The following is an 18,897-nucleotide window of genomic DNA, read 5'->3' as shown; positions in this document are numbered from 1 at the left end:
TGTTCAAATCCATATTAAATATTCGCTGACGTAATTGCGAATGGCTATTTATCAAATATGTATTTTGTTATATATATATATATATATATATATATATATATATATATATATATAGAATGAAAATTTAATTATACATTTAAGAATTAATGAAAAAAAATTAAAATATAGTCATAAAATTGTAATGTTACTGATAAATACGACAGCAATGTTAAATTTATTTAATAAAATTTTGTATTTTTTCTTTGTTTCTTGCATTGGCCAGATCCGACACGGCAAGGTAAGGCTTTCCTAAATGAAATAATTTTGGGAATCATAATACGAGTGCGCTAAATGATATTCATTATTCATCATAGTTGTTAATAATAAAAGAATTAATTACGTTATAGAAATACCAAAATCATATAAATAACAATATTAAGCCATGGTGATAATATTTTACGAAGATATCATTAACTGACTAATGTGTTCGTTTAGAGTTAAAATAATTTTAATTTCTTCAAGTGAAAGTTTCAATTTGCCTTCTTCCAGATCCAATTTCTAATTTCATTATAATTTTTGATATATTGATCATTTAATTTTTTTGGATGTATATTATATATAAAATTGTGTAAAATTCATTGGTAATATTAAACAGGTACACTTAAATCGACAAATATTTGTCATGGATCGATAGAAAAATGATATTTGCATGTAAATTGCGCTGACTAACCTTGTATAAAATATGTACCAGATAATTCATGATAATTTTTCTTATTTAATTCAGGTTATGAAGTTGTATTCCACTGTCGAGACGAAGGATATCTTCGAGCTGATGTACGATGGCTGCGTGGAAATAATTTACCTCTGCCACCTGGATCTCGTGATGTCAATGGCCGTTTAGAAATTCCCAACATTCAAGTGGAACATTCTGGTCCTTATATTTGCGAAGCCGTTGGATATCCTCCATCAGTACCAGGGCAAAGAGTTACGGTACATCTAGAGGTCGAAAAATTTGAACCGGCAACTGTCCGACCTCCGCAAGTCTGCAAATACGATGAAGCAACTTGCAGTAATGGTGATTGTATTTCAAAGATTTTAGTTTGCGACGGTAAATTTGATTGCACTGATGGTTCCGATGAAATGCGATGCAACCCACATGGATGTGAGCCCAACCAATTCCGTTGTTCAAACAAGCAATGTGTTAGCAAAATTTGGCGCTGTGATGGTGACAAAGATTGTACTGATGAAAGTGACGAAGAAAATTGTGGTACATCGCTACCTGGATCACCTTGTCAATACAATGAATTTAAATGTAATCAGTATGATCAGTGTATTCCAAAGAGCTATCACTGTGATATGGAAAGAGATTGTCAGGATGGTAGCGATGAAATAGGTTGTTCACCAGTATACATTACAAAACCGCCTATTCCAATGGTTGTTCTTGAACCAGGTGACACTATGATTCTTGTATGTACCGCCATTGGTGTGCCTATACCTGAAATAAATTGGCGTTTAAATTGGGGCCATATCCCTGAAAAATGTAACTCCGAATCAATCAACGGAACTGGCACACTTACTTGCCCTGACATTGGTGTATCTGATCAGGGAGCGTATTCATGTGAAGCTATCAATATCGGAGGATTTGTATTTGCAGTCCCAGATACAATTTTAGTTGTTGAAAAGACATCTGCAGTTTGTCGAAAGGGAACCTTTAACTCGGAAGCACGCCACCCAGATGAATGTATTTCTTGTTTCTGCTTTGGAGTAGCCACTGAATGCCGAAGCGCTAATTTATTCACATATCACTTTCCACCTCCTTTTGATCGCCATAAGGTTTTATCTGTTGACATATCATCAGTCAGTCCAATAATCCGTGGTGAATTAAGCAGCCAGATATTAGAAGTACTGCCGATTGGTCGAGATGGTGTAGATATATCAGTTTCTTATTCCAATGAATTAAGTTCCTATGATATTCCATACTTTGCTTTACCAGAAGTTTATCACGGCAGTCAATTGAAATCTTACGGTGGATATCTAAAATACAATATCCGTTACAGTGGTGATGGAAGAAATAATACTGCTCCATCGATTATTCTTAAAGGAAATGGTAATTTATTAATTCATAGAGGACAATATCTTGCTTCTAATCAAGACACTGAAGTAGCTGTCAGATTTTTTTATGGCGAGTGGTATAAGGTAACTGATGGATATGAAAGATTAGCTACTAGAGAAGATATTATGATGACTCTTGCCAATATAGAAAATATACTTATCAAAGCTAAGTATGATGATTCACCACAATTGGCCATTACTATTACTGAAATTGTAATGGACACCGCTGACTCTAGAAATACTGGATTGGGAAGTGCTTCTTATGTTGAAGAATGCTCGTGTCCAACAGGTAATTATCATTTTTTAGTTTAATTAAGTATTAGGAAATAAGGAAATTGTTGGATAAAATTAAAATTATAGGATACAGTGGTTATTCTTGTGAGGATTGCGCTCTTGGTTATCGTAGACGTAAGAGTGGACTATGGCTAGGTGAATGCACTAGTGAAAAAGACATAGGATCTTGTCCTCCTGGTTACTACGGAGATCCAGTACGAAACATTCCGTGCTTGCAGTGCCCATGCCCATTGACAAATCCTTCCAATCAGTCAGTTTTTAATTTTTATTCTCTTATATTATTTGTTATTTATTTGGCCAATCGTTTAAATTTATTAATTTAAAATATTTATAACAGATTTGCTCGAACATGCAAACTTGGTTCCAATAATCGGCCGATCTGTGATTGCCCTCCTGGATACACTGGAGAAAGGTGTGAGAGGTGTTCGGTTGGTTATCATGGAAATCCAATTATTCCTGGTGACATGTGCGTACGTGATCAACAATGCGATCCTGACGGAAGTTTTACAACTTCTTTAGACGTTGATGGAAAATGTCGATGCAAGGTATACAAAAGTTTTATTATTACAGAATATAATATTTTAATAATAAAATAAATATTTTTTTTATACTTTTCACTGCTTTCATGTGTATATGTATAAAATTTTTTTTTTCTTGGATTATTGTATTTGAGTAAGTATATATATATATATATATACATATATATATATATGAAATTTATCATTATTAATTATTTAAAGAGATTAAAATCTAAGGAAAAATAATATACTACAAAATATGATTTTAAATTCTTAAATTTTAATGTATATTGATAAAATTTCAATTTCTATGACTTAACTGAATGAAATTTTTAATAACTGCAGCAATATGCAACTGGTTTAACGTGTGATCAATGCAAGCCAAATACATTTAACTTAGCTTCAAAAAATCAATTTGGATGTATAAGCTGTTTTTGTATGGGAATAACCGATCGATGTGTAGCTTCTAATTGGTTTAGAAATGAAGTAAGATTTTTTTTATTACTACAATACATGAAAAAAATTTTTTTTTTTTTTTTTTTTTTTTTTTTTTTAAATTAATCACAATAATGTTTATATTTATTATTTTAGATTCATGTTTCTTTTACTAATTCTATTCGAGACTTTTCATTGATTGAGTCATCGAATCCGAATGCATCAGCAATGGTTTCAGGAATTCGTCTTAACTCAAACAGACGAGAAATAATCTACGATGACTTCCCCAACCGAGGAAAAGGTGACGTTTACTACTGGCAGCTTCCAAGTATATTTTTGGGTGATCAAGTTACATCATACGGTGGCAATTTAAAATATGCCGTAAGATCTGTACCATCTCCTGGTGGACAAAGTTCGAAAAATAATGCAGCTGATGTCGTATTAATAAGTGCCAATAATATTGACTTATTGTATTACTCAAAAGAATCACTGGAGCCTAACATCTTGCAATCATTCACTATTCCGCTATTAGAACAGTTTTGGCAGCGAAGAGATGGTCGTCCTGCTAACAGAGATCATTTACTGATGGCGCTAGCTGATATTGAAGCGATAAGAATTAAAGCAACTTACACTTCATACACTGATGAAGCTGCATTATCAGAAGTATCTCTCGATACAGCTGAAAAATACAACACCGGAAAAGAGCGTGCTGTTGAAGTTGAAGAATGCAGCTGTCCTGTTGGTTATACAGGGCTCTCTTGTGAAGATTGTGCTGTTGGATATACCCGTGCTAACGAAGGTCTTTACCTTGGTACTTGTGAACCCTGCAATTGCAACGGACACTCTACTCATTGTGACCCAGAAACTGGAGCTTGTGAAAATTGTGGTGATAATACAACAGGAGATAACTGCGAAATTTGTGAATCCGGTTACCAAGGTAATGCGACACAAGGAACTTCTGAAGACTGTCGACGATCCGGTGAAATACTACCTACAAGGTGTAATTGTAATCCAGCTGGTTCACAGTATAATCAATGTATTAACGGACAATGTACATGTAAATCAAATGTAGAAGGGTTTGACTGTAATCGCTGTAAACCTTTTACTTTTGGACTGTCATCAGAAAATCCAAATGGATGTAACGAATGTTTCTGCAATGGTGTAAGCGATCAATGTCACGAGAGCTCCTTGTATTTGCAGCAAATTCCTTCATGGTTTATCGATTCTAACCATGGCTTTACTCTCACCGATGCTTCACGATCAGATACCATTGATGATGGATTTAATATTGATGTTTTAAGTAATGAAATTGGTTATAATTATACGCGAGCCAATCGTAATCGTAGACTGTTTTGGTCATTGCCATCAACTTTTATCGGGAACAAAGTTAAAAGTTATGGAGGGAATTTAACTTTAACTCAGAGATTCAGCGCACATCATGAATCCAAGCCTCTGAAGGATCAAGATGTTATGCTTATTGGTAATGGTATAACACTTTATTGGATTAATTCACGAGAACCATATCCTAATATATCTATGACTTACACCGTCCCACTAAGAGAAACAGAATGGCGAAGATTATCCACTGAAGGCCCTAAAAGTGCTTCAAGATCTGATTTAATGGTTGTATTGTCAAATTTGGAAACTATACTGGTTCGAGCGTCATACAGTGAAGGAATGATTGCTTCTTTTATAAGTGATATCAGTCTAGACACAGCTGTAGAAAACCCTACTGGCAATAGAAGAGCTACTCAAGTAGAAGCATGTCGATGTCCTCAAGGATACAGCGGTACTTCTTGTGAGTCTTGTGCTCGGGGATATTATCGTAATTCCACTGATAGATCGGATAGTATTCTTGGATCTTGTAAATTATGTCCGTGCAATGATCATGAAGAAGGTTGTGAATTAATTCGCGGAGGACAAGTCAAGTGTCACTGTTTATCTGGTTTTGATGGTCAATATTGTCAAAGTATTGGTAAGTTTTATTTAAATTAATATTATTTACGTTAACTAACCATGCATTTTTTATCTACTAAAATATTATCGGATGATTTATTATATCTAAAAAATATATTTTTGGGAATTAATATTTAAAACTGGAATGTTAAATAGTATAATATAAATATGCATGATGATTTAGCTGAACTACAAGTAGGCTTAATGCCTATCAAACCAACAGCAACGCGTAATTCTACTGTGGATTTTAAATGTGAATACAATTATCCTTATACAATGAAAATTCACTTTGAATTGACATCTTTTAATGGATTACCCATGACAGCATGGGTCATGGATCACAGCCCTATTATACCGACTAAAAATGGAGCATATAAAACATTACGTGTTCACTTTGGAGATTATCCTTGCAACGTTGAATGTTATATTTCGGATGATTATCAGACTGAATTAGCTGTAATTTCTACAATGATATTACCAGGTTGGCCGAACGAAATCATTTTTCGTTCAGCTTACGTTTTTGTCCGAAAGTTTATTGTCTTTTGTTAACTGATTAACTGTTATAAGTGACGCACAGTAATTTATTGTTGTAGTTTTTGTTATATATAGATGCTTGCGCTTTATTTCAATTATGACTTTGATTTAATAGTTATTTTATCTAATTTATTAGTTAATTTTTTTTTTTTTTTTTTTATTTTTATAGCCGAGGATACATCAACCGATCTATTATATCCCTTAGCACAACCACCAAGGATTATTGTGTCCGTTCAAGAAAATAAATTCCAAATAGTTCATACTGGAAGTACAGTGAGATATCATTGTTCCGGGCGATCATCAGATAGTGTACAAGATTTTTTATCTTATTAAATATTAATAAATGATTCAAAGATCTTTTTATTGATATTTTTTTTTTTTTACAGACACCTCTTCGTATTCATTGGGAGAAAGAAGGTGGAAGATTACCAGACCGCAGTTTAGATGATGCCAGAGGTCTTCTTATTATTCGTGATGTTAAGGTATCAGATAGCGGTGTCTACATCTGTCAAGTTACTGATGGTATTGACGTTGCATTTGAAAAAGTTACTCTAACTGTAGGAGGTAAGCAGTACAATTATTCATTATTTTTTAATAATTCCCCAATTTTTCATTTAATCTATTTGATATATTTAATAAAATTAATTTATTGAATAATTATTTGTAATGGATGCAGCTTTTCCTCAAAGTATGTTAGAAATATCAGGTATTTTAAATAATTAACAAAATAATGAACGTAAAAAAATCAATGAAATTTTTTTTTTTTTTTTTTTTTTTTTTTTTTTTTTTTTAAGGTTCTGGTCCTAGTGAACCAAAAGCTGTAATCCGTCCATCATATCAACAAATTAAAGAAGGAGAGCCAGTAGAATTCCATTGTGAAGTAACGGGTAATCCTACACCAGAAGTAGACTGGATACGTATTAACGGTGAAATAAATCCAGAAGCTATTTTTCAAAACAATATATGGAGAATACCAGCTGTGTCAATGAGTGATGCTGGTGAATATAAATGTATTGCTAGAAACCAATTTGGTGTCAGTGAACAAACAACAGTTCTATACGTAGCTAATAATCCCGACAAGCCACCAACTGTTGGTTATGATAAAGGACCTGTTATCACACCTCATGAGTGGATAGGATCTAGTGGCGATATCATCCGTATGGTGTGCACTCGTTCTAATCATCATTCTAATGTTAGCTGGACCAGATCTTCAGGACTTCCGCTTCCGGTATCAGCAAGTCAGCGAGACGGTGTTTTAACAATCAATAATCCTGAGCCAAATGACTCTGGTGTTTATGTATGCATTGCTACTAGCTACCAAGGAACCCAAACTAGTAATAGCGCAAAAGTTTCAATACATTCAAAAAAAACTCGTCCGAAGGTAAGAGTTGAGCCTGAAAGACAAACTGTATCTCAAGGGACAATTGCTGAAGTTAAATGTCTGATTGATGACCGTAATCCTGAATTAAGAGTTAAATGGTCAAAGCACGGAGAATCATCACTTGGCCCGAATGTTCAGCAGTATGGTAACGTTTTAAAAATAGTTAAAGCTCAAGTATCTGACAGAGGAGTTTACATTTGTCGAGCTGCTAACTCTGCTGATACATTCGAAGCAAGTGCCATAATAGAAGTCGAACCGCGTGAACCTCCTATTCTTGAACTTTACCCAAGGAATATTCAAACAGTAATCACCGGTGGATCTACGGATTTACATTGTCGAGTAGTTGCTGGTTATCCTGTACCAGAAGTTTATTGGACTCGTCAAGATAATCGTCCTCTTGGCACAAATGTTGAACAACTTCCTGGTGGCCTGTTACGATTCACAAATATTTCAATAAATGATGATGGTATGTACATATGCTCAGCGTCAAATCAAGTTGCCTCAACCTCAGCTACTGCACGAATAGAAGTACAATCTCCTCCAGTAATAACTATTACACCAAGTGGTAAAACAATTAAAGTTAGACTTGGCGATAGATTGAAATTAACTTGCCATGCCGATGGAATTCCACAGCCGGCTGTTGCTTGGACTAAACACAATACCAAATTTCATTTATTGACACCGGTTAGGTCATCACCAGCAGCACCTTTATCCGCTGTTCTTGACATAGTATCAATGTCATTGGACGATGAAGGATCATACACTTGCCAAGCTACGAATACTGCCGGAATAATTGAAGAAAGAGTTGATGTTCACGTTGATGATGATTTTAATGATAATGATGTTGATGTTAGTCAGCCTTGTCGAGGTGATATGCCTTGTCCACCAAATTACAACCGTCCCGGATCTGATTCTCAAGTATCCAAACCAAGAAAAACTAATGACGGAGTGCGAATTCCAGATGATTATTTGAGAATCCCCAGTGGAGGAAAAGTTGAAATTCGATGCCGAGTAGTTGGTCCTGATGATTTACGTATTTATTTAGATTGGAAGAGAAGTGATCGACAACCACTTCCTCCTGGCAGTACCGTTCACAATGGTGTTTTAAGTATTCCTGAAGTTACTAAAGAAGCTGCCGGGGAGTACATTTGTCTAGAATTAAATCATGGTGGTGCTGAATTGATAAGAGCTAAATCTCATCTAGAAATTATTTGTAAGTATTTAATACTTAAATAATTTAATGTAAATTTCAATTTTGTTCTAAAGAATTTTTTTTTTTTTTAGCGCCGCCAAAAATTGACTTACATCCAAATCGACAAATAGTAGCACCTGGCGAAAGTCCATCTATTACTTGTACTGCAACTGGAGATCAACCGCTGAAAATAGAATGGGAGGCAATAGGTCGATCATTACCACGCTCGGTATCTCATAACTACGGTTTGCTTCAATTCCATGGAATCACATATGAAGATGCAGGAAAATATGTATGCAAAGCAACTAATGATGCTGGTGCGGCTGAAGCTGTAGCTGAAGTATTGGTGAATGGTAATTATACACTTTTGTAGTTGATATCAAGTATTAAGTTACAGCTGGAATAATATTTATTTTTTTAGAAAATACTTACGATGATGTAGAAGTGCGTGCTGTGGAACGAGATGTCAGTACTCAAGTAGGAAACTCAGTACGATTGCGATGTGAATCAAGGGAGCAAGGCTCGATACATTGGACTAAAGATGGTCAACAATTGCCACAAAATGCACGAGTCAGAGATAATTATTTGGAATTAACAAGAGTTAAACCCGAGGATAGCGGCCGTTACATCTGTCAAATTCGTAATGCTCAAAGATTTGCAAGTGATTATGTTATTCTTCATGTTTCACGTAAGTAAAATAATTATATTTGTACTTTATTATAATCTACAATTTCATTAAAAAAAAAAAAAAAAAAAAATTTTTTTCTTTTGCTGATGGTTTTTTTTTTTTTTTTTTTTTTTTTTTTTTTTTATTGTTGTTAGTTTGAATAATTCAGTGTTATGGGATTTAAAATTTTTGTTGTTACTTTTAATCATTTTTCAAACAGCAATACAATCGATAAAATGATGAAAAGTCGTGTGATAATTATTTTCATGCCTATGTTTTTGAAATTTTATTTTATATTATATATATTGAATGGTTTGATTTCTGCTAAAAATTAAATTATATTGAGAAACGTCTGACAATGGCTCATCTCTGATATCATTAATTAATATTAATGACTTTAAGTTATTTTATGACTCGCGTTATGATTTAGTTGTTAATTCGTTTGCGGATTGCATGCCAATATATCCTTCGGTACAATATGCTAAGGGACTGTACCTATGCAGAAGTCAAGAATGCATTCCGTTGGAAAACATTTGTGATGGCTATATTCACTGCAACGCCGCTACTGATGAACGTTTCTGCTGCATCTCGCGATATCGCCACTATCTTCAGCGACGACGTGGTTTGTTTTGAGATTTTTGTGTCCCGTGTGTGTGTGTGTGTGTGTGTGTGTGTGTGTGTGTGTGTGTGTGTGTGTGTGTGTGTTTGCATATACCTCAATGTTTTTAATCATTAGTGCTTTTTTATTAGTTTAGTTTCATAATTTTTTTATTTTATTATATGGTTGTTGTCGTTTTAAATATTTTATTTTTTTATCGCCAAAAATCTATTGCTATTGGTAAATTATTTATTTATTTATTGTTATTTTTTTAATATTATAGAGCCTGCTGGTCCCACCGTTCACATTGAACCGTCTGCCGACATCATAAATGTTGGAGACACATTTGAACTACGATGTGTATTTTCTTCACGTTATTCCGGTCGCCCACAATATCAATGGTTCAGAGCCGATCGTGACCCACTGCCATACTCTGCACGCAGCTATGAAGAAAATCTGAGATTCAGTGACATACAAATGCGTGACAGCGGTATTTATAAGTGTCGAGTTGATTCATCTGAGGGTGTATTTGAGCAAGAATATAATCTTGTTGTCCAAGGTATTTAAAGTAACTATTTTTGACAAACTATACTATACAATTCTAATAAAATAAAATAAAATAATAATTATTTAACTCAATAAAATTTTTTTGCGCTTTTCAACTCACACAAATTTATTGATCTATTTGTAAGTAACATTGATAAAAAATTTTATTGATATAAAATAGTTGTAACACGTTGAGCTATTTAATGTACAGGTGGGGAAAATGATGAACCAGCTATCGAAGTAAAAAACGTACCGTACGGTTCGAGTATCGCACTTGAATGTAGCCCTCCAACAGAATGGAATTCAGAAAAACCAATAACGTACAAGTGGAGTAAACTCGGTGGTATTCTTCCTATGCCGATAATAAATGACGTATGAATTTTTTAATCATTATTATTTGTATCCTTTGAATTACACGCGTGACAATTTTTCTAATATAAGTTATATTTTTTTATGCAGAATAAAATACAATTATCTAAAGTAAGGGCTGAGGATGCAGGAACATATATATGCAATGTATCCAACAGTATAGTGAGCACTGAAGTTCCAAAAGTTTTGGTGGTAACGGGAGTTGTACCGAAATTTAACCAGGGACCTCGTAGTTATATTGCCCTCCCATCGTTATCGGATTCTTATCTTAGATTTGACATTGAAGTGTCTTTCAAGCCTGAACATTACGATGGAACAATTCTATACAACGCCGAATCTCCAGACGGCACCGGAGATCTTGTTTCTTTATTATTGAACGATGGTTATCCAGAATTCAGGTGAAAGAAAATAGATATGTTTATTTGAAAAAAGAAAAAAAAAAAAAAAGAAAAAAAAAAAGTTCTTAAAAATATATATATTTAACAATATTACTTATTTTATATTATTATTTTACTTAGATTTGATCTTGGCTCTGGTACTGCAACAATTCAATCAAATAAATCAATATCTTTGGACGAGTGGCATACCATAAAACTTCATCGTACTAGAAAGGATAGTTATATGCTAGTTGATGGAGAAGGCCCTTACAAAGCTGAAGCCATAGGCAGAAAGCAGAGATTAGATTTGAAAGAACCACTTTATGTTGGTGGCGTACCTAGCTCGGTTACTTTCCATCAACAAGCGGGAATAAACTACGTTGGTTTTGTTGGATGTATTTCTCGAGTTGTTGTTAATGATAAATCACTTGACCTTATTGGTGATGAAATTGACAGTGTTGGCGTATCAACATGTGAGACCTGTTCTAAAAATCCTTGTCATAATTTCGGTGTTTGTCAAGAAGCTCCCACCAAAAATGGTTACACCTGTCTCTGTCGTACAGGATACAGCGGTAATCTTTGCGATAATGTTGGCGAGTCTTGTTATCCAGGTGAGTAATTCATTTTTATTTGTTTAGTAATTTATTTACTAATTGACCGGTTTAAAAATTTGAAGGTATCTGCGGTAAGGGAAATTGTATTGAAAAAGAATCTGGGTATGAATGTTATTGTCCTTATGGTACCTCTGGACAACATTGTGAGCACTCTAATGAAATTCGTCAGCCGTCGTTTCATAATGACAATTCATTTTTAGCTTATCAAAGACCTAAAGGCGTTAGACGGTAAGAAATTATTTTATTACACATTACCAATACTGTAATTATGTTAAATTTTTGTTTTACATTGAGTCCATTAGTTTATTTGGTTCAAACTTTTCTTTTTTTTTTTTTTTTTTTTTTTTTTATTATTTATTCTTGATGTATAATCTTTATTATTTTTATGGGCTTCTTATTTATTATTCAAGAAATATGTTTGTAAATATATTAAAATTTTACTAATGTTAATTAAAGTTGATCATTGAAGGATATTTAGGGTGTAGTACACGCTTACACAGAATCTGTCTACATTATAAATAATTGTTAATATGAAACATTATTTTCAGGATCAATTACAGAAATACTATTAAAGAAAAACGATCGCATGGTCGGTCATACTTGGAAAATCTTAAAAAATTACGTTCGAGACACTTGCATTCAAAATCTGAGGAGCTCGGAGTATAAATAAATAAAAATTAATTTTTAAATTGTTGCATTTGATTAAGTGAATGATATACTTAATAAATGCCAGATTTATTATTTATCTGCTTTTTTAACTGCCATAAGACCATAAAAATAATTATTATTTTTACCGTGGTGCTATAATATATATTATATATTATATATATATACAAAATAATTGCGTTCAACGAATTTATAAATTATATTAGAGCCTTTATATAGCTTTTTAATCGTTATCATTTTTATTAATCAATTAATGCCTTAAGTCATATAAAATAATTAATAATACTGAAATTATGATTTTATAAAGTCACTGCCGGTTGCATTCATTAATATAGTTTATTTTTTTTGTTAAAATTTATAATGATTCTTTATTAAAAAATATTGTCACATTACTCATTAACTTTGTAATAAGTGTATAAACATTAAAAAGATGGCACGTTTTATATTATTTGTACTTATTATTTTATGCATAAAATTTTAATTATAATATAATTGTTTTGCTACGTAAAATAGACAATATGTTAATTATAAGCCAATAAAGTTTGACATAACAATTTTATTTTTATTTGTATTTTATTTTTTGTATTACAACAATTATTTTAAGTTGTAGATTATTCTTATTTTTATTTTAATAGTCTTATATATATATATATATATATATATATATATATATATATATATATATATATATATATATATATATATATATATATAATATTCTTTTGGGTTTATTATTTAATTACTGTATTATATGCTAAAAATAATGGTAATCACTTCAAGGAGGACAAAACTAGAGCCAGAGATAACAATTTCGAGTCCCAAATATTAAATACACTCAAAAATTTGAGTTTGAAACGAATTAAAGTCCAAAAAAATTTGTAATGTTAATTATTAATTTTTTAACTTCTAGAATTGATAAAGGTATTATTTTAAATTGTTAATAACTAATGAACTGTAGAAAATCAATTAACACAAAATAATAATAAAAAAAAAAATAAATTTGTTTTAAAGAAACAATAGTTTACTAACAAAAAATTTTTTTGGTTGCTATTAACATAAATAATCGGCTTTTTAATAATTAAAATAATATTAATATGAGTAATATGAGTATTAACAAGAGTTTGTATGTATAGATTTAAGCTGACAATGAATTTCAATCCTTCGGATAATGGAGATGGGATCTTGATGTATTGCTCACAAAGTAATGAAGGTCATGGTAATTTTATTGCGCTTATTATCAAAGATAGACTCGTTGAGTTTCGCTTTGATATTGGCTCGGGGATGGCTGTGGTACGATCCAATTACGTGATTCAGCCCGGAGTTTGGACACGAGTTACCGTCAACCGTGACTTCAAAGATGGAAAATTGTCTGTGAATGGGGAACCTTTGGTCGAAGGACGAGCGCCTGGAATAGCAAAAACTATGACTCTTAACACTTATATGTATATTGGCGGTGTCAACAGAAGTCGAATAACAATAAATCCAAAAGTCGACGTCACCCGAAGTTTTCATGGATGCATTAATTTGGTAACTATTAATATTAAAAGTATTTTATTGTTTAACTTGAGAAAAAAATATATATTTTTACAGCTCGAAGGATTTTCGTTGAATCTACATCTTTTAAAATCAACGGTTGATTCAGCAAATATTGATGAATGTAAAATTTCATCTACTCCTCGGCGAACAAATACTATTTTATCTACAATACCCGGATTTAATCCTGAAGCTATCACACCAACATATATTCCATCAATTATTACATCAACAAGTCTTTATGATTCTTGTAGTTCGAATCCGTGCATTCATGGTGTTTGTCAAGTTTCTAGCAGCTTTTTTGGATACTCATGCGTTTGTGAATATGGATATGCGGGGATAAATTGTGAAAATATATTGAAGCAATGTGAATTATTGTCTCCGTGCAAAAACGGAGGATCATGTACCGATTTACAAGGATCATATAAATGCGACTGTCCGCTCAGATTCAATGGAAAAGATTGTGAAAAACGTAACTTTAAAAAATTTCTCAATTACAATTTTATCAACAATTTTATGAAAACATGTATTAGGGTAGATTTTATATTGTAATTATTTTTTAATTATTTCAGAGGTCGAGATAGCTTATGATGTTTCTTTCCGAGGTGATGGCTGGCTAGAGCTAGATCACTCTGTAATGACTCATGATGAACAGAGTGAAGTTATTGGATTTGAAATTTCAACAAACAAAAGCAATGGTTTAATTATGTGGCATGGACAAACCCCTAATAATTTAAATCCTGATGATTATGTAGCACTAGCAGTTATTGACGGGTATTAATAATAATAATAATAATAATAATAATAATAATAATAATAATAATAATAATAATAATAATAATAATAATAATAATAATAATAATATAGAATAATATAAGACATTAATTTATAATATAGGTATATTGAATACCAATACAATTTGGGCTCTGGACCAGCAGTTATGCGTGTTCCGACTCAGAGAGTAGATGATGGAGAACGTCATAGAATAATCCTGAAACGTCAGGGAGCTGATGGAAGCATAGAATTGAATGGAGATCACACTGAAATTGGAGTCAGTGATGGCCTTCAAAAGACTCTTAATACTCGTGGCAACGTTTATTTGGGAGGTGTACCGGATTACGCAATGACTTATGGAAAATATCACGACGGATTCTCTGGATGCATTTATACTCTTGAAGTACAAGACTCTGGTGCTATTTATATTGGAGATAAAATGGTCAGGGGTAAAAATGTTGCCCCTTGTACAAAGTAAGTTCAATTATTTATTTTATTGTTCAATAAATAATTATTGTTATTATTAATTGATGGATTGAATTTTTTCACGCCGCTAATCAGAGTGAGGTGGAATCCATCTTCTTTGGTATTTACTGAAGTTGAATCCGATGGATTCGACGACTTTGAACCACCACCTCCCGTTAATATAATCCATCCTAAACCCGCAATTAATTTTTCTCCGCGTAATTTCAAAGTTCTCTGTCCTATAATTATTATTATTATTGTACAAAATTCCGTACAATTAATTACTGATTTAACAATTCAATTGAAAATACAACGTGGTATTTGTGGACTGCTTTTAAATTTGGTTTTAGTGAATTTGTTAAAATGTTGTGTTTATTGATCGTTAATCATTGACAAGATTTATTATTATAAAAAAATGACTATTTTTTTCTTTAAAAATAATAATAATAATAATAATAATAATAATAATAATAATAATAATAATAATAATAATAATAAAAAAAAAAAAAAAAAGTTCCAGTTCTGGAATTATCATTTAATGATTTGTTATATCGTAGATATAATAATATGCAATTTATTAAATAAATGAACAAAAATCGCATCAAATCATACAAGCTGGTTAAGGTTTGTAGCAAAATATTCTAAAATTTTCCAAATTAATAAAAAAAAAAAAAAATGTTGAGAAATATTTTCTAAAATAATACCAGTTTTGAAATACTACTGAAATTATTTGAATAATTAATCTAAATTCAAAATATTACATAAATTATATTAAAAAATAGTCAGTTTTTTAATAACAATAAAAAATTTATCCATTTCAGAAACTCCAATAATTCAACCAACGATTTTCCAACGCGAGGTGATCTTGGAGGTGCAGAAAAAATTTTGGAATTCGCTTGATAACATTTTCATTATATCTATCAACTGGTAACTAGTTCTGTATAATGGATATGTTATTTGAAACGGAATATCAATGAATAGACTAATGATAACTACGCGCATATCAAAATAATCGAGATAATTCTATTAATAAATACTATTATCAATTCAAAATTTTGCAAATAATGTGCAAATACTTTTATACATGAGTGTTACGTAGAGTTTGACATTAAAATTGAAAAATTTACATGAAATATTCATGTTTTGCGTTTAGTTAGCTAAATTAACATTAGTAAATTGTTCTATTGTATTATTTATTATTTAAATTTCATTTTAAAACGATAAATACCTCTTATTGATAATATTTTATATAATTTAATTGTACTGTGGTTTATATAAATATCTTTAAAATTTATTTCAAATAATTATAACGTCGATTATGTTATGTTTCAATTTCACATTTTTGAATTTTGAAAGTATTCACAATAATCGACCAATTATATAAAAAAGCTTTTGATATAATAATAATAATAATAATAATAATAATAATAATAATAATAATAATAATAATAATAAACAAAAACTAAATTTTTTTAACGTACATAGTTTTTACATAAATTATAGCAGTATTACATAAAAGTTTACTATTGAAATAAAAAAATTTTATTCATTCTTTTTTTAATAGAGATAAAAATTCAAAATTCATTAAAGGCCAAAAAACAAGCATTTTTTTTAGATTATGTTTAATTAATTTTTGATTAATTTTGAGTTATTTTTTCAATTTAATCATTTTTTTAAATGATAAAATTCTAAAAAAATTTTAGATCAGAGGGTATTTGGTCTCAGTGTAGTATAATTAATTATGAATGATATTTGTAAATTTATGGTCCTATCTTTTGGCTGTCTAAAATAAATTTTTGGTATAAGTTGTAAAAAAAATATATTTAATATTATACTTGACAATATTTATTGATTTGATGTAACTTTAAATTATGAAAGTAAACAATGAAAAAATGAAAGTGTAGTGTATGTACTGTTAAATGTATAAATTATGTGAAATAATTAAAATGACAATAAATATAATTTTGATATAAAACAACACAAATGACTAAAAATCTTTTTTCTCCTTGATAAAACATTTAAATTTTATTATTCTCAAGGTACCACATTGAGTTTCAATCTCAAATTATTATTATTATTCTCATGAATAAGCAAGACATCTCTCAATAACTAAGGGAATAATTAAAAAAAAAAAAAAAAATTTAATGCTCACCATAAAATAGCTAATATAGTATGATAATATATGTACACAATATATATAGATATACAGCCTTCTGGTTTTTTTTTTTTTTTTAATTTTACTAATGACTTCGCATCATGAGTCGTGCAATAAATAATTACCTTTGACTACCAGGATATACTATCGAAAATCTTAGAGCTTCAAAAAATTTATACAATGCATCATTTTAAAAAATTTTAAAACTAAAAATTTTAGAGGTATTTCTTTGATTAACGTTTTACAAAGCAAAAGTGAATTTATTGTAAACTATTACGTGTTTAGTTTGTATCCTGAGATAAATGGTAATCCCGTTCTAACATTTTCTTGATATTTTATGTAATCTTCTCCGAAAAATCTTAATAATGTGATCTCTTCCAGAATTACGCGATTATAAAAAAATTGCCACGATGCAACAGCATATGCCAACATACAGATGGGATTTTTTAGTATAAGCTAGAATAAAAATTAATAATATTAATAAAATAAAATAAAGATTTTTAATAACTGGATAAATAAATCAACAATATTTACCTGAGTACCAATCGACCAATAAAACCACCCAACATAACTTGGATGCCTGACGAATTTATACACTCCATTAGTCACTAGCTGATGAGTTTTAGATTTTTCCATTTGTACAAGATGATTAAAATTATCTCTAGCCGTAAACATAGCTAGTTTTCTTATTATTTCTCCGCTGATACATATAATCAAACCAATGTAGGAAATAAAATCGGGTGACTTTAGTTGAGGAAAGTAATATCTCTCCACAAAATATTCAATCCAACTAGAGCATGCCGCTGTACTATAGGCTAAACTATGATTTAGAATGAAACTATCAATTGATACTGCTTTCGGATTGGTCCATGCAATTGTAAAGAATTCAGAAAAGTGAAAAAACGACAAAACGGTGATATAAATTCCAAAACATCTCCATGATAGTGGAGCTAAGATGAATATTAGGATTCCAACTCCGAAAATATAACCAAGAAATGCTGATCTTACGGCGACCTCAAACAAACAAGGGATTTAATAAATAAAAGTAAATAAAGTAAATAAAATAAATTAAACACAAGTACTTACTTGGTATAGAAGTCCTTTGAAGGTAAGAAATATCAACAAGTTTAGAAATCCATATTGAAAAAGATGAATCAACCAAACATTTACCAAAACTTGATGAATATAACAGCTGAATTCAATCCATAAGAGAATTTCTGGTAATGTTGCAATAATTAAAGAAGTAATAAAACTACCTAAACCAACTTTTCCTTCATAACATAGGATCATTGTATTGTATTTTTTATTTACTAATTATGACAAATCTAAAAATTTTATCAACAAAACTACATTATTTATTTTCATAAATTAATTTGTTTATAATACATATACTCATGTTTTTCACGTAACTCATAACTATCAAACATAAATTTAAGTACTAATTCATATTTACTTTATTTCAATTATGATTTAAAAAACTAAACACACATATATTTAAAAGAAATACATCAATCGCTATACTTTATTACAATAGGTTAAGGCTAGTGTTGGGATTTATTTTGATGAGAGCATTGAGGCTCAGGACCGTAACATTATTGTTCTAAAAAAAAAAAAAAAATATCGTTCAAACGTGAAATGCTTTTATATCATGTTAAATTTAATTAAAAATATAATTAGTGACGAGCATTTATTTGCACAACGATTTCGTCCTTTAATTAAAATGTTTATAATT

At 30.6% G+C, this 18,897-nt stretch overlaps 2 protein-coding genes across 21 annotated transcripts in view; one reads left to right on the top strand and one right to left on the bottom strand.

Annotated features, from left to right (window-relative positions):
• The window catches only part of Trol (terribly reduced optic lobes), a 65,956-nt gene extending 50,518 nt beyond the window's left edge, over positions 1-15,438 (top strand). For 5 of the 20 annotated variants that reach the window (XM_074254163.1, XM_074254162.1, XM_074254161.1 and 2 more), the window contains 17 exons: positions 263-277; positions 764-2,380; positions 2,452-2,635; positions 2,723-2,930; positions 3,249-3,389; positions 3,495-5,313; positions 5,998-6,137; positions 6,215-6,392; positions 6,623-8,422; positions 8,494-8,754; positions 8,823-9,089; positions 9,950-10,225; positions 10,424-10,584; positions 10,672-10,979; positions 11,100-11,569; positions 11,635-11,800; positions 12,121-12,783. In XM_074254163.1, the coding sequence (XP_074110264.1) occupies positions 263-277; positions 764-2,380; positions 2,452-2,635; positions 2,723-2,930; positions 3,249-3,389; positions 3,495-5,313; positions 5,998-6,137; positions 6,215-6,392; positions 6,623-8,422; positions 8,494-8,754; positions 8,823-9,089; positions 9,950-10,225; positions 10,424-10,584; positions 10,672-10,979; positions 11,100-11,569; positions 11,635-11,800; positions 12,121-12,238 (8,129 nt within the window). In that variant the 3' untranslated portion in view covers positions 12,239-12,783. Of the gene's footprint in view, positions 1-262; positions 278-763; positions 2,381-2,451; positions 2,636-2,722; positions 2,931-3,248; positions 3,390-3,494; positions 5,314-5,997; positions 6,138-6,214; positions 6,393-6,622; positions 8,423-8,493; positions 8,755-8,822; positions 9,090-9,498; positions 9,691-9,949; positions 10,226-10,423; positions 10,585-10,671; positions 10,980-11,099; positions 11,570-11,634; positions 11,801-12,120; positions 12,784-13,371; positions 13,766-13,828; positions 14,244-14,343; positions 14,546-14,668; positions 15,020-15,106 lie in introns of those variants that run through there. The other 15 variants (XM_074254166.1, XM_074254167.1, XM_074254171.1 and 12 more) reach the window with 7 other exon arrangements.
• A 1,731-nt stretch (positions 15,439-17,169) lies between these two features.
• Positions 17,170-18,714, bottom strand: Ste14 (isoprenylcysteine carboxylmethyltransferase ste14). Its single transcript, XM_074254224.1, has 4 exons — positions 18,576-18,714; positions 18,252-18,490; positions 17,700-18,179; positions 17,170-17,621 (listed from the first exon to the last, which is right to left on the bottom strand). Exons 2-4 carry the CDS (start codon positions 18,453-18,455, stop codon positions 17,439-17,441), a joined length of 867 nt encoding a protein of 288 aa, XP_074110325.1. The 5' UTR covers positions 18,456-18,490; positions 18,576-18,714; the 3' UTR covers positions 17,170-17,438.
• Between the last annotated feature and the right edge of the window lie 183 nt (positions 18,715-18,897).

Source organism: Cotesia typhae, unplaced genomic scaffold, assembly GCF_013202065.1.
Source record: "Cotesia typhae breed Kobodo isofemale line unplaced genomic scaffold, CoteBio_Ctyphae scaffold_13, whole genome shotgun sequence".
NCBI lineage: Eukaryota > Metazoa > Arthropoda > Insecta > Hymenoptera > Braconidae > Cotesia > Cotesia typhae.
Note: the sequence above shows the minus strand (reverse complement) of the source record. Positions and strands in the feature narration are given on the sequence as shown.

Coding starts and splice junctions, on each gene's coding strand:
- Ste14 (XM_074254224.1), bottom strand. CDS start 18,455: ATGATCCTATGTTATGAAGGAAAAGTTGGTTTAGGTAGTTTTATTACT. Junction 18,180..18,251: donor TCAAAGGACTTCTATACCAA/GTAAGTACTTGT, acceptor TGTTTGTTTGAG/GTCGCCGTAAGATCAGCATT. Junction 17,622..17,699: donor ATTGGTCGATTGGTACTCAG/GTAAATATTGTT, acceptor TTTTTATTCTAG/CTTATACTAAAAAATCCCAT.